The sequence below is a fragment of the Anolis sagrei genome, chromosome 2 (assembly GCF_037176765.1).
Source record: "Anolis sagrei isolate rAnoSag1 chromosome 2, rAnoSag1.mat, whole genome shotgun sequence".
Lineage (NCBI taxonomy): Eukaryota > Metazoa > Chordata > Lepidosauria > Squamata > Dactyloidae > Anolis > Anolis sagrei.
Window position 1 is genome coordinate 56,317,659 of NC_090022.1, and position 15,384 is coordinate 56,333,042.

The following is a 15,384-nucleotide window of genomic DNA, read 5'->3' on the forward strand; positions in this document are numbered from 1 at the left end:
AGTATTCACTTCTTACTGCCCAGATACGTCATTTTTTGCTTCTCAAATGATATGTTTGAAATGTCTGTGTGCAGTTGCCTCCAGCACACAGTTCTGCTTTCACAGATGAAGACTTACCTAAAAGTAGCAAGGATTGAACATGAGATTTTCTGTGTGCAAAGCATGTGCACAACCAGTGAGTTACCATTGATGTGACTTCTTGATTTTCCAGGGAAACAGGAGGAGGGGTCTCTTGGCTAGTGCAACTGCGGAAATTAGGAAATTTATGAAGGAATTCAATTGGCCCAGCATAGGAAGCCTTCTAAGTATGGTGCCTCCCAGGCCCTTGGTCCTGGCATGGGAAGACCTGTGAGCGCATGCCTTGCATATGTGTTGTGTGGGTGGCAAATCTGTGCCAAAGGCCAGCGATCATTGAGAGAAACTGCCGCTCCTTTCACTTGGTTTTCACTCTCTTATTTGGGCGATTTCCTGGTGCCTTTAATGCTGAGGCAAATTACAGGCCTTTGGAGCCAGGGCCTCCTGGAGCAGAGCTTTGCACCAGCCGGACCCTAATCACGGACTCCCTGACTCCCACAAAGGCCTGGCTTTAATTGCCCATGACATGCTAATCTGCCGGACTGACTCAAACACTCCTTTATCTGTGTCTCTCTCACTTCCCTCCTCCTTTCGCTCACAGCTTCCCGATCTCCACCATTTCTGTGAGCCGTTTACACTGACCCAGCCTGTGAGGGGACTTCCTGGCCTGTAGGAGCTCCTTTTCCAAGACAGAAGAAGCCCTGTTTAACCTTGTCCCCACTGGTAATTCTGTGCATTTCTAGAAAGAGCAGCTAGAAGAAATGAAACTTTCCTCCTGCTTGTGCAAGTGTTTTTATTTGAGCTTCCTCCTTACAGCTCTCCTGCAAGAGTCAGAAAGCCTGAATTCAGACAATCCTGAATGCAGTCAAGGGGAAGGTGATCCTCCATGTTTGAGTTCTCTGGTGGCTATGCCTCTTCCTTTGCTGGAAAAAGGATGTGATGGACTAGGAAGCTGCAGACTCCATATCCTCATGCCTGAAGAGCCAGTCATACCTGAGGAAATTCAAGATGTTCCAACTGGAGAACAGCAGATGGAGTTCAAGCAGGTGATGAAATATGCTGGAGATCCCAACAAACAGGGATCATCTAAGGCTAGGACTTTGATGGATCGTCTTAGTTTGGTGGAAACCAAAGTGCTGTCCATGGCATCGAGCCTGCAGAAGTTGCAAGAGGAGAGCAGACTCAATCTGAATCGCCTAGAGGAGCAACTCAACTCTTTGGTGGCTTTGTTGCTGGGAATCCTGTCTGGCTGCAAATTGCCTTGCAGTGAATCAGTCTTGAAGTCATCCATTTTAGGTGAGTATATGAAGGCACTCAATTTTCCACTCTCTGTCTATTCTCTTTTCAAGAGTTAGTTTTATCTTCGGGAGAGTACAGTGATCCAAACAGCAATCACTGAAATGTCTGAAGCTTAGGGAGATTGAGTACCATGAGTACTGTGAAAGGAGACTCTTGTGTATATAGTATTGAGTTCCATGGTCAAAGAAAGTAGGACATACATGAAATAAACATGCAGCCTCATAAGAAGTGACCAAGATTGCAAGCAGACATGGGATTAATAGGGCAACACACACAATATCCTACAAAATACCCACTTGATCTTGGAAGGTAAGCAGTGGCTAGTATGAGATGGTGGACCATCAACAAATACCACATACCGCAGGCTATATTTCAGAAGAAGGAACTGGTAACATCCAAAGGAATTCATAGGTTTGCCATGGGTCAACAGGCAACTTGAAGGAACATACATACACACGTGTACATACATATGCGCATACATGTGCATACACACACAAACACATATTCAGAGAGAAGGTTATCTAGTAGAATTCCTATTGTTATTTATTTGTTGCTCTAATATCTTGCTCTTCATCCCTATGAGGTTTATGGAGAGTTACCAAGGGTTACCAAGAAGTTCCATGGCTGAGTGGGGAATGGAATGTGGATCTTTTAAAGGGGACGAGAAAATCCATACGGAGAAAGAAAAGCCCTTAAATAAAGCTAAAGATTGAACTATGCAGGCTACAGGATTATAGAAAGTGTTGTTCAAAATGAAACTTCTTCCAGCTTTTCATGATAGGTGGTAAAGAGCTGCTGCACCTGAGTTAAGGAAGAAGGGATGTCTGCTGCCTAGGTAATTGTTATCTTCAGAAGCAACTGAGGCAGAGAGCATGATCCAGAATATGATGTAGGCATCACCATGATAAAATAATGATCCATCATGCTTGGAGTGGGACAAGGATTGTTTGCAACTAAGAGCTCATACGGGAAGAAAAGGGGGATATAAATTGAAGGCAAGTAGGCAAACTTGCACAATAGTACTTCACAACCTGCTGTTGCTACTACTAAATATGTTTAACAGACCCCCTATTAGCAATGCTACTTGTTCCTCCTCTACTGCTAAGCCAGTAGTTGCGTTTTGCCCCTCATCTCCTGTTGCTACTGAGTTGGGGTGCAGTTGTAAAAGGCTGTGTAGCAGACCTGGCCGTACCATTAGGGGAAGCCACTTGAGGTGCCCAGTGCTAGAGGATGGGGGTGAAGAACAGGGGTCATGCCAAGGTACCAGAGGATAGATCAGTGTGTACCATACAGCCTTCTCCATCCTGTTCCTCTTGGGCACAGTGGAGGCTGTCACACCACCAGTTTCAAAGATTGAATTGCCAGTAAATGTGCCCCCTTCAGAATTAAATCCTCCCCATCCCTGCTCTTTGACATCTTAACAGTTGTCACAGGAGGAATTTGGCTTAGATACTGATCAGTGGCTCATCCTTGATCAGTGTGCGGGGGATAGCCCTGACTGGGACAACACTTCACAACATTCACACTTGCACAATCCTGCAGGTGTACCATCCCCAACCATAGACCAGGAGCAACAGGAACACATACAGGAGAACCATAGGCTCTTGGACGAATCTCAATGGATTGTCCTTGACGAATGCACCGGGGATGTCGAGGAGGAGGACAACACTTTTCACCTACACAATTCACACCAACAGGATCACTTTTCTGGAGACCTACACACAACATTGCACAAAAGGGGCCCTGTCATTCCTGAAAGTAAACAGGTATTGGTAGTAGGCGACTCCCTCCTTAGAGGAACGGAAGCTGTCATTTCCAGACCAGATGGGATGGCTCGAGAAATATGCTGCCTACCGGGGGCAAAAATACACCATATCACTCAGAGGCTCACCAGGCTCCTCAAGCCCTATCACCGTCCTCCCCTCATGTTGATTCATGTAGGAACCAATGATACTGCAAGGCATACGTTTCAAAAGATCACAAATGATTTTCGAGCTCTAGGAGCAATGCTAAAAGAATGTAATGTACAGGTGGTCTTTTCATCCCTCCTCCCTGTTGTAAGACACGGACCCACAAGAGCCAGAAAAATAGTACAGGTCAATGACTGGCTTAGAAAATGGTGCCAGGAGGAACGCTTTGGCTTCCTCGACCATGGCCTGCTTTTCCAGGAGGATGGCCTACTGGCAAGGGATGGGGTGCATCTCACACAAGTAGGAAAACACCTTTTTGCTCACAGACTCGCAAACCTCATTAGACGCACTTTAAACTAGGTCCACCGGGGGAGGGGGACAACAGCCTTGCGAACACTACTTTACCCATAATGTCTGGGAATCGCCAGAAGGCTAAACGGAGGGCTGCACAAACACAACAAGGACCAAGTGCCAAAAGCACAATAATCCCAATTAAACAGCTCAAGGGAAGATCCCAGGGGCTCACATGTCTTTACACTAATGCACAGAGCATGGGAAATAAACAAGACGAACTCCAACTTCTAGCACAACACCACAAATATGATATCATAGCCATCACTGAAACCTGGTGGGATGACTCCTATCGCTGGAATGTAGACATCGAGGGCTATAACCTCTTTCACAGAAACCGAACAAAGGGGAGAGGAGGCGGAGTAGCCTTATATGTCAAAAACTCTTATGCTGCAGAAGAAATTCAAGACAGCAATCTGGGAAACCAGCTTGAAATCATCTGGATAAGAATCAAGGGAACTGGGACTCAAAAAGATGTCGTTGTAGGCGTCTACTACAGACCCCCAAGCCAAGAGGAAGATCTTGATGAAGTCTTCTGCCAACAGTTGACCAAACAGGCACAGAAAAGAGATGTAGTAGTCATGGGCGATTTCAACTATCCCGATATTTGCTGGAAAACAAACTCGGCCAAGAGTACAAGGTCCAACAAATTCCTCGCTTGCCTTGCAGACAATTTCATGGTCCAGAAGGTAGAAGAGGCAACAAGGGGATTGGCTACTCTTGATCTCATCCTAACAAATGCGGAGGACCTGATCGACGCGGTCGAAGTGGTAGGATCCTTAGGGGCAAGTGACCATGTGCTCCTGCAATTTGAGGTACAAAGGAAGGCCGAAACTAAGACAAGTCAAACCCACATTTTGGACTTTAGGAGAGCTGATTTCCAAAAAATGAAGGAAACGCTGAGCAGCATTCCGTGGACACAGATACTAAAAGACAAGGGAGCTACGGATGGATGGGAATTTCTCAAGAGTGAAATACTCAAGGCGCAATTACAAACCGTGCCAACAAAGAGAAAAAATAGGACAAGTGCAAAGAAGCCAGAATGGATGTCCAAAGAACTTCTAACTGTGCTAAGGCACAAAAGGGACATGCACAAGAAGTGGAAAAAGGGAGAAATCACCAAAGAAGAATTCAAACAAATAGCCAACACCTGTAGGGAAAAGGTCCGCAAGGCTAAAGCAAAAAACGAGCTCAGACTTGCCAGGGACATTAAAAACAATAAAAAGGGCTTCTATTCTTATGTCAGTAGAAAAAGGAAAAACAAGGAGGCGATAGGACCTCTTCGAGGAGAAGATGGGGCAATGCTGACAGGGGATAGGGAAAAGGCAGAACTACTTAATGCCTTCTTTGCCTCGGTCTTCTCACAAAAAGAGAGTCTTCAACCTCAGCAAGATGGAGTGGATGAGGGATTGGAGGACATCCAACCCCAAATTGGGAAAGAAGTCGTCCAGGAATACCTGGCCGCTCTTAATGAGTTCAAGTCCCCAGGGCCAGATCAACTACACCCAAGAGTATTGAAGGAACTAGCGGAAGTCATTTCGGAACCATTGGCAACCATCTTTGAGAGTTCTTGGAGAACGGGAGAAGTTCCAGCAGATTGGAGGAGAGCCAATGTGGTCCCAATCTTCAAGAAGGGAAAAAAGGACGACCCAAACAACTACCGTCCGGTCAGCCTCACGTCGATACCGGGCAAAATTCTGGAAAAGATTGTTAAGGAAGCGGTCTGCAAACACTTAGAAACAAATGCAGTCATCGCTAATAGTCAACATGGATTTATCAAAAACAAGTCATGCCAGACTAATCTGATCTCTTTCTTTGATAGAGCTACAAGCTGGGTAGATGCGGGGAATGCCGTGGATGTAGCGTACCTGGATTTCAGTAAAGCCTTCGACAAGGTCCCCCATGACCTTCTGGCAAGGAAACTAGTCCAATGTGGGCTAGGCAAAACTACAGTGAGGTGGATCTGTAATTGGTTAAGTGGACGAACACAGAGAGTGCTCACTAATGCTTCCTCTTCATCTTGGAAAGAAGTGACGAGCGGAGTGCCGCAGGGTTCCGTCCTGGGCCCAGTCCTGTTCAACATCTTTATTAATGACTTAGATGAAGGGCTAGAAGGCATGATCATCAAGTTTGCAGACGACACCAAATTGGGAGGGATAGCCAATAGTCCAGAGGACAGGAGCAGAATTCAAAACGATCTTGACAGATTAGAGAGATGGGCCAAAACTAACAAAATGAAGTTCAACAGTGACAAATGCAAGATACTCCACTTTGGCAGAAAAAATGAAATGCAAAGATACAGAATGGGGGACGCCTGGCTCGAGAGCAGTACGTGTGAAAAAGATCTTGGAGTCCTCGTAGACAACAAGTTAAACATGAGCCAACAATGTGATGTGGCGGCAAAAAAAGCCAATGGGATTTTGGCCTGCATCAATAGGAGCATAGTGTCTAGATCTAAGGAAGTAATGCTACCCCTCTATTCTGCTTTGGTTAGACCACATCTGGAATATTGTGTCCAATTCTGGGCACCACAATTGAAGAGAGATATTGACAAGCTGGAATGTGTCCAGAGGAGGGCGACTAAAATGATCAAGGGTCTGGAGAACAAGCCCTATGAGGAGCGGCTTAGGGAACTGGGCATGTTTAGCCTGAAGAAGAGAAGGCTGAGAGGAGATATGATAGCCATGTATAAATATGTGAGAGGAAGCCACAGGGAGGAGGGAGCAAGCTTGTTTTCTGCTTCCTTGGAGACTAGGACGCGGAACAATGGCTTCAAGCTACAAGAGAGGAGATTCCATCTGAACATTAGGAAGAACTTCCTGACTGTGAGAGCCGTTCAGCAGTGGAACTCTCTGCCCCGGAGTGTGGTGGAGGCTCCTTCTTTGGAAGCTTTTAAGCAGAGGCTGGATGGCCATCTGTCAGGGGTGATTTGAATGCAATATTCCTGCTTCTTGGCAGGGGGTTGGACTGGATGGCCCTTGGGGTCTCTTCCAACTCTTTGATTCTATGATTCTATGATTCTAACTGTAGTAAAGAGAAATACTGAGAGGTTCCCTTCTGCCTGTTCTAGCCATCACATTGGTTTGCCTGATGATGTAAAAGAAATCGTTTTATCTGGTGAACATAATTAGCCCACTGTTCACCATCTTCTCAGTTGGGACTTTCACTTTTCCTACCCAATATCCTCCCTACATTTTCAATTAAATAAGGACAACAAAGAGATGAAGATACTAGAACTGAAGGGGAGCAAAACAAGGCAAATCCAAGATATTTTTTGCCTGAGATAAAGCTACAAACAGGCCCCTCTTAGCCAATCAAGCAGCATAACAGACAATAACAGACTCATAAATGAAAAGTTCTTATATTAGAGGCACTTCTATCCCCAGCAGTAAACATACTGTACAATAATAACAAACCACAGTTTTTGCTTTTTGTGGATCAAGAATCTGTTGTCTCTCTTTCCCTAATAATAAGGCCAACCCTGGGATTAAGCAACACAGGGTTGATTGTTGTTGTTGTTTTTGGTCTCTTTGGGAAGAACATCTTACTAAATGCTAATATTTTGATAAATGTTTTAATGTTTATGTATATGTATATGAATGTTTGCTGTATATATGCTGTTCTCTGCCCCGAGTCCCCTTTGGGCTGAGAAGGGCAGAATATAAATGTTTTAAATGATTTTTAACAATTACTTGTGAATATAGACAGTGAGCAGCTTCCAGCTTTTTCTGTGCAGTGATGCACATGCAATGAGGTCTTGTGGCAGATGTAGAGGAAGAAATGCTTTAAAATGTCAATTTGGCAGGGGATCAGAATTGGGCAGCTGTGACTCTCTAATCTTCATTCCTCCAGGACCCAAACATCCCAGACAGAATAGCCAATGGTGAGCAATTATGGGAGTTGCAGTTGAAGAAGCATTGTGCCCACTTGCCATAGAATCATAGAATCATTGAGTTGGAAGAGACCTCGTGGGACATCCAATCCAACCCCCTGCCAAGAAGAAGGAAAATTGCATTCAAAGCACCCCCAGTAGATGGTCATCCAGCCTCTGTTTAAAAGCCTCCAAAGAAGGAGACTCCACCACACTCTGGGGCAGAGAGTTCCACTGCTGAAAAGCTCTCACACTTAGGAAGTTCTTCCTAATGTTCAGGTGGAATCTCTTTTCCTATAGTTTGAAGTCATTGTTCTGCATCCTAGCCTCCAGGGCAGCAGAGAACAAGTTTGCTCCCCTATGATTGTCTCCTCTCAGCCTTCTCTTCGGCAGGCTAAACATGCCCAGCTCTTTAAGCTGCTCCTCATAGGGCTTGTTCTCCAAACCCTTGATCATTTTAGTTGCCCTCCTCTGGAGACATTCCACCTTGTCAACATCTTCAATTGCGCTGCCCAGAATTGGACACAGTATTCCAGGTGTGGTCTGACCAAGGCAGAATAGAAGGATAGCATGACTTTTCTGGATCTAGACACTATACTCCTATTTATGCAGGCCAAAATCCGCTTGGCTTTTTTTGCTATTGCATGACTTTTTTTTTTTTTTTGCTGTTCCATTATCATTAGTTAGTTATCAAGACTTTTAGATGGTTCAGTGCAAATTTTTAATGCATCTTCTTTTGAACACAAAAATCAGGTAGCAATGGCAGCTGCTAATTCTTTGCTATTTGCACAGATTGAAAAATAGTTACTTTGGCCTGATGGAAATTTGAAACTTCAGTTCTTCCAGTCTCTTACATTGGCCTTGCTACATGGTATTGTTTGGGGTTGCTGGGCCAAAGATCTGGAAGGCCAAAGGTTCCTCACTTTTGGTTTAAAGCATAACATTGAAAGCAGGTGACTTATTTTATAGGGGGGCATTTGAAGGCATCCTCTGTTTGAAACGTTGAGCCGATCACGTGGGCTTTAAAAATAAAGAAGCAATAAATATCTACTGAATTGCCAGCTTTGTTCACAACATTCAAACTAGTAGAGCAGTTATATTCTAGTCTAAATACCTGCAGCAATGTGTGTCAAATGTTTAGCAAAATTGTATTACAAATACAAAGCTAAGATACTCAATTATGAGTGATTAAGAGAAGTTTTATAGAAATATTTTGCAGCATCTGCACTGATTCACAGTTCTTTCACAGATTTAGGGAAAGAACACAAGGCTGAAGAGACAACGGCACTTTTGGGTTAGTATAAATCTATAATGCCTCATTCCTTCTGTTCTCTCTCATTCTTTCTGCAAGGTGCATGGCATGCTGGGAGATACATTAGTCATACAGAGAAAAGGAGATGCGCTATTTAAATTGATTTCTATTCTGCCTTTCTCCCAACACAGGATTTAAGGTGAATATTCAAACAAATCTGAAAATCTGGGAAGTTACACTAAGTTACATCTACAAGTTGGTAATGTAGCTTAGATAAACAAAGGGATATCACTACCAATCAGACAGAAATCTAGATCTGAAACTGATCCACATGAGGGTTACCCCTTCAAAGAGATTTCTCCAAAGACTTGACTGATCCATACATTGAAGGTTATAGACCAGCATATGGAGGGGCACCACTATGAGAAAAGGCACAGTAAGAAGTCAAGGCAGAAAGCAATGTTGCAAGCCTGGACAAGGCGTTCAGTCCTGCTCTTCATTCCAAAAACACAGGCTATACAACCAATTTTGTTCTACTTGTATATTAAAGGCTTACCTTGCTAGGTATCTTTCTTTTACCTCCTGTCATTAGGTGCCATTAGTTTCCCTGTACCATAAGCACAAGTATAACAAAGATATAGCATTTTCCTTTACTAAAGTTTTGTTACAAGAAAGGTTCACTGAGGGTTTTAGAATTATGTTTCTTTACCATATTCTTTGCTTATAATTACTCCCAAAGCTAGAGAAAACATACCCAATGTGAAAGGTGTAAACCTATTCCTTTACTAAACATTGATGCTAATAAAGATCCTTACTAACAGACTGCACTCTGAGGATGCCTGCCATAGATGCAGGTGCAATGTCAGGAGAGAATGCTTCTAGAACATAGCTGTACAGCCCGAAAAACCTACAACCCAGTGGTTCCGTCCATGAAACCTTCGACAAGAATGCAATAAGTTAGAACAATCATGGTTCTAACTTACGTATTGGATTGTGTATGTATTGGATTTATTCAATACATACAAGAACTTCAAGATTTTCAGATTGGTTGACATGATTGTTTTAAATGATGATCTTATTTACCTGCTGTTCTCATTAGATGCTAAAAAAAGATGTGAACAAAGTATATTGGCAATTTATCTTGGTTAAATTTGAGAATTTTTGGAATGGATCAGATTTCTTTATTAACTTCTAGAATTCTGAACATTGGCATGCTATTTTTGTTGTGTCCCTTTGAAACAATTATCATCAAGCAGGGTGTCCCTTTTCTCTTCTTACAGATGACTTATGGTTGAAAGCTTTGAGCTGTGTCATTAGGTACAATAATAATATCCATGCTTTTATGCATGATTTTTAGAAGTTAAAATTGTTCTTTATGCAAGTGATCTGTTATTATTTTACAGAAGGTAGTAGGTTATGTTTTCAGGATTTTGTTTCTATTGCCACAGTCCTGTTGTTTATTACAACAGCTGTTTTAATTGTATACTTCTAGTAGAACCCTCAGCAAAATCTGAACACACATATCCTCGAGATTGTGCTGAGATCCGCAAGCAGGGTATCCAAGACAATGGGATTTACACCATCCAGCCCATTCCTCTCCGACAACCTTTTGAGGTAAGGTAGGTAGTTTGAGATAAATATATCTATAATAACAAAAGATAATGTACCTCTCAGAATTGCAGTGTCATGATGATGAAATGGACACCTAAAAATTGTTACATATGCTTAAAAGAGCAGAGGTGTACAGTATTTCTAAAATCTGTCACTTTAAATATGTTTAAAGTCTGCAGTACCAACTTCTATCACTAGGTAGTAGACTCCTCACTTTAGGATGGTGTGTCGGATCACTGAGGAATAGAAGACCTTGCATCAGCTCTGGATCTACAGTCCAGTCTGTAGTGGTGAATGGAAATCGTTGGTTGTGACCACATAACAGTCTAGAGATTAAGTAACAAAACTCCCTGTAAAATTACAAAGCTACTGCTCTCACTGAATGTGCTCATAAGCCTTTGGGTATAGGATGCTTAGCAAATTCATAGGGAAGTAGAATGGCCTAACAAACAATTGATAGAGGTATTGTGAACACATTTGTTCTTTTGGGGGATGAGCAGTGAAGAGCTGTATTTGGGTATAGAATATCAGAGATCTCCTCACATTAAGAGACTGCTCTAAAGTTGTTGCTGGTTGTAGGTGGAATATAGATAAGATGATGTTTTGAGGTGAACTATAACACCATCGTGCTGCCCTTTCATTTAAAAGAGCTCCCAAAAGATAGTTTCTAGGGCCATTATACAAAGAGCAATGTAACAGATAGTGTATTAAATCCTCTCTTTTCCCCTACCCACAAATACAAACAGGACGCGAGAAAAGAGTTTTCAAACCACAATAGCATCCAAGTAAACTTTCAGAGAAGTTTTTGTTGATGAAAATTAAAAGAAAACGAGTAGACAATCCTTCTGAAGAGGTAAATTCCGGTCTGAATAGTTTCCACTTATATTTGTAGAAACATTAAGCAGAGTTCTTTCAGCAGCAGAAAGAATAGAAATAAATCTTAGAGAAGTAATGATACAATTCTCCATATTCTGAGATGGAGTATTTTGAGATCCTGGTGGAGTATTTCACTTTGGCAGTTGAACAGGTTTAGACACCTGTTGCATTTGCTGCCCACCCGCTACACTTGCTTTCCTTTGGAAAGGTGTTGCAATGGAGCAAACCAATGCTCTGGGTGATTCAGTACGCCAGAACAAGCCAAGGGATGGAATACTGTGAGAACTCTATGGCTTAACCCAGATAAATAATGGTAAGGACCTAGGAATATGTGGCTTACAATCAACAGGAATCTGTGGCCACGTTCCAAAAAGTGGAATAATGATGGTATAGCTTGGTAGCCCAAAATAATAGCAAATTGGACTAGATGGAATTGGTACTGGTGGAGGTGTCATTCTTAGGGAGCAGTCAAAAATGCGACTTCAAAGATGATTAAAAGTTCTTGTAAACTAAGGGATGATATTTTTGCTGCTTGAATTGCTGCTTTTGAAATGTTGAAGCATTTCAGCACTGAAGAATGGCAAGATGATCTCAATGTCAACTTGGAGCAACAGAATGATAAAGATGTCTGGTGACATTTGCAAGTGGGGGGAAAGGATGAGCCAAAAGGGATCAAGGCAAATTGAAAGTTAGGGGTTTTTTAGTCACAAAGACAGGAAGATGAAGAAAGCTATTGATATTTTAAAGGAGAAATGAAGTAAAAAACAGGGGGAAGCTACCAAATAGGGGAATACACAAAGTGAAGCTGTTTTTTATGATGGGTGAAGAAAGATGAGGACAAGTTTGACAGGTTGGGACATGTGTGCTAGGCCGAAGAGGGCAGATTATTCTCACCAAGCAACTCAGTTCTAGAAGTTTCTGAATGGAGTCTCTAGTAAAGGTAAAGGTTTCCCCCTAGCATTAAGTCCAGTCATGGGGTTTGGTGCTCATTTCCATTTCTAAGCTGAAGAGCTGGCATTGTTTGTAGACACCTCCAAGGTCATGAGGCCGGCATGACTGCATGGAGTGCCGTTGCCTTCCCTTCAGAGCAGTATCTATAGATCTACTCACATTTGCATGTTTTTGAACTGCTAGATTGGCAGAAGCTGGGGCTAACAGCAGGAGTTCACCCCGCTCCCCAGATTTGAACTGGCGACCTTTCCGTCAGCAAGTTCAGCAGCTCAGTGTTTGAACCACTGCTCCACCAGGTGCTCCAGAATGTTTGACAGGTTGGGACATGTGTGCTAGGCTAAACTTCTGTCATAACTATAGTTCCTGGGAGAAGGGGATTGTTATAATTCCCAATGCAATTATATGCCCCAAAATAACTTCTTTAATAAGAAAAAAAAGCCAATGGGATTTTGGCCTGCATCAATAGGAGCATAGTGTCTAGATCTAGGGAAGTAATGCTACCCCTCTATTCTGTTTTGGTTAGACTACATCTGGAATATTGTGTCCAGTTCTGGGCACCACAATTCAAGAGAGATATTGACAAGCTGGAATGTGTCCAGAGGAGAGCGATTAAAATGATAAAAGGTCTGGAGAACAAGCCCTATGAGGAGCGGCTTAAGGAACTGGGCATGTTTAGCCTGAAGAAGAGAAGGCTGAGAGGGGATATGATAGCCATGTATAAATATGTGAGAGGAAGCCACAGGGAGGAGGGAGCAAGCTTGTTTTCTGCTTCCCTGGAGACTAGGACGCGCAACAATGGCTTCAAACTACAAGAGAGGAGATTCCATCTGAACATGAGGAAGAACTTCCTGACTGTGAGAGCCGTTCAGCAGTGGAACTCTCTGCCCCAGAGTGTGGTGGAGGCTTCTTCTTTGGAAGCTTTTAAACAGAGGCTGGATGGCCATCTGTCAGGTGTGATTTGAATGCAATATTCCTGCTTCTTGGCAGGGGATTGGACTGGATGGTCCATGAGGTCTCTTCCAACTCTTTGATTCTATGATTCTAATGGAGTCTCTGCACAAGTGTAAACCCATTTGCCCGAGACACAGAAATCATAAGAACACCCCTTTGATAGGAATGCCTTAGAGTTGTCAAGCTTGGAAATGACTAAAGGCAGACAGCATTACTTCTGTCATAACTATAGTTCCTGGGAGAAGGGGATTGTTATAATTCCCAATGCAATTATATGCCCCAAAAGAACTTCTTTAATAAGAAAAAAAATCTCAAGTACAGCAGATGTCACTGTATGCTTAGACAGGCTATAGAAACAAGTGAAAGGGTTGTTCTGGATTCTGTAGAACAGGGATGAAAACAGGTCCCAAATTGCAATAGTGAGATGGTAGGAATTGAATTGAATAGTTGGGAGATCTAAACATCACCCGCCCTGCTGCTCTATAGGAATTAGTGACACTTTATGACCCCCCCCCCTTTTCTCTTAGGCATACTGTGACATGGTGACTGATGGTGGTGGCTGGACCATGATCCAGCGTCGACTGGATGGCACTGTGGACTTCAACCGCACCTGGCAAGAGTACAAGAAAGGATTTGGCAGCTTACAAGGGGAGCACTGGTTGGGCAATGAACATCTCCACAGTTTAACTCGCCTGGGCCAACATGTCCTGCGTATAGAACTGGAGGACTGGCATGGTGTCAAGCGACATGCCATTTACCGCAAATTCAAAGTGGCTAGTGAGGCCAACAGGTATCGTCTGACAGCTCGGGAATACCAAGGCAACGCAGGCAATGCTCTGAGCTACAGCCGCAACTACAACCATGATCACAAATGCTTCACAACATGGGACATTGACAATGACAACTACTCCATGGGCAACTGTGGTACATATTATGGGGCTGGCTGGTGGTTTGACTCATGCCTGGCTGCCAACCTTAATGGGAAGTACTACCATGGACGTTACAATGGGGTGACCAATGGCATCTACTGGGGAACGTGGTATATCTTGATTGATAAAAGAACCAACCAGAAGTATTCTTTCAAAAAAGTGGAAATGAAAACTAGGCCTGTTAACTTTTAAGAGAAGCATGCAATCAAAGAAGGTCACCTTCAAAAAGCTTTAAAGTACTGTGCTGAGCAAAAGATACAACAGGGTGCATCAGCAATCTAGAGCTTAGGGCCACACTGACCCACACCTCACCTTCCTTAATTGCCTGGAGCTGAAAACCAATTGAAACATTTGGGGTTTAAATGCTTTGACACCCGAGTGCTTACCTTTCCCTGAAGGCCAAAGATCATGTGCCAACTTGCCTTTGTATGGGACTCATCTCATGAAATAGTAAAATACTGTAAGCAGAGGTGCTAAATACAAAAGCAAAATGAGGAGGAGCTAGGTGGAGGTAAGGTAAGAGAGCTGCCTTAAAACAAATCTGGGCATTCTTTGCTCTTTTTGAAGGTAGCAATAAGATACCCAGTTAGCATTATAAAAGGTCAATTCACAGAGAACCTCAGACATTGGAAAAGCACTAAGCGTAACTAGGACATGGGAAAACAACAAAGAAGCAAAGTAAAAGCAAAAGTGTGCTCTGATTCCTTTTGCAAAGTGACAAATTTCATGTGGGCTATAGTACTCTTAAAAGTTGCATGGTGCAATATGACCCAAACAATTGTGCAACATGACCCAAACACTAGTTACTGTCTCTATACTTCTAAACAGTTATTCTTGTGTTTCATTTCACATTTAAGATGTTTTGCAACATTGATGTATGGACCTAAAATTCAAATAGTGCACAATCGTGTATTTACCTAATACAATGGACACTCAGAAGCAAAATTGCATGGGCTTCTGTGTGCTACAAGTACTTTAAGGTTAAAGTTCCTTTTAACATATTTATATTTAAGCATTTGGCAGTTGTGACCCATTTTTTGTATTACTCGGTATTCTATCTATGAGTTTAAGAGCAAGGGTTTTGTTGTAAACACATCTGTAATCTTAATTAAAGCTATTATTGCATTTTTAGCATAGGAAGCTTGTTTTATATGGAGAGCAGCACAAATAGCCTATTTCTATATGGATCAGTCTGGTGCTTACATATGAAAGTTTACTTGTATAACTACAATCGTTCTCCATAGAAATTGTCTTAACTCTGTTACCAGCTAATAGAATACTGTCTTCCTGTGTAACAATGAGAGCTCT

At 42.7% G+C, this 15,384-nt stretch overlaps 1 protein-coding gene across 4 annotated transcripts; it reads left to right on the plus strand.

Annotated features, from left to right (window-relative positions):
* The first annotated feature begins 439 nt into the window (after nt 1-439).
* On the plus strand, nt 440-15,207 carry LOC132769314 (fibroleukin-like). Of its 4 annotated transcripts, none has more exons than XM_060766177.2 (4): nt 440-1,371; nt 8,756-8,800; nt 10,251-10,372; nt 13,675-15,207. In XM_060766177.2, exons 1-4 carry the CDS (start codon nt 837-839, stop codon nt 14,266-14,268), a joined length of 1,296 nt encoding a protein of 431 aa, XP_060622160.2. In that variant the 5' UTR covers nt 440-836; the 3' UTR covers nt 14,269-15,207. The 4 variants fall into 4 exon arrangements, with proteins under 4 accessions (XP_060622160.2, XP_067319612.1, XP_067319613.1 ...); XM_067463511.1 differs by having other exon boundaries at nt 10,254-10,372; XM_067463512.1 differs by lacking the exon at nt 8,756-8,800.
* Nucleotides 15,208-15,384: the final 177 nt, after the last annotated feature.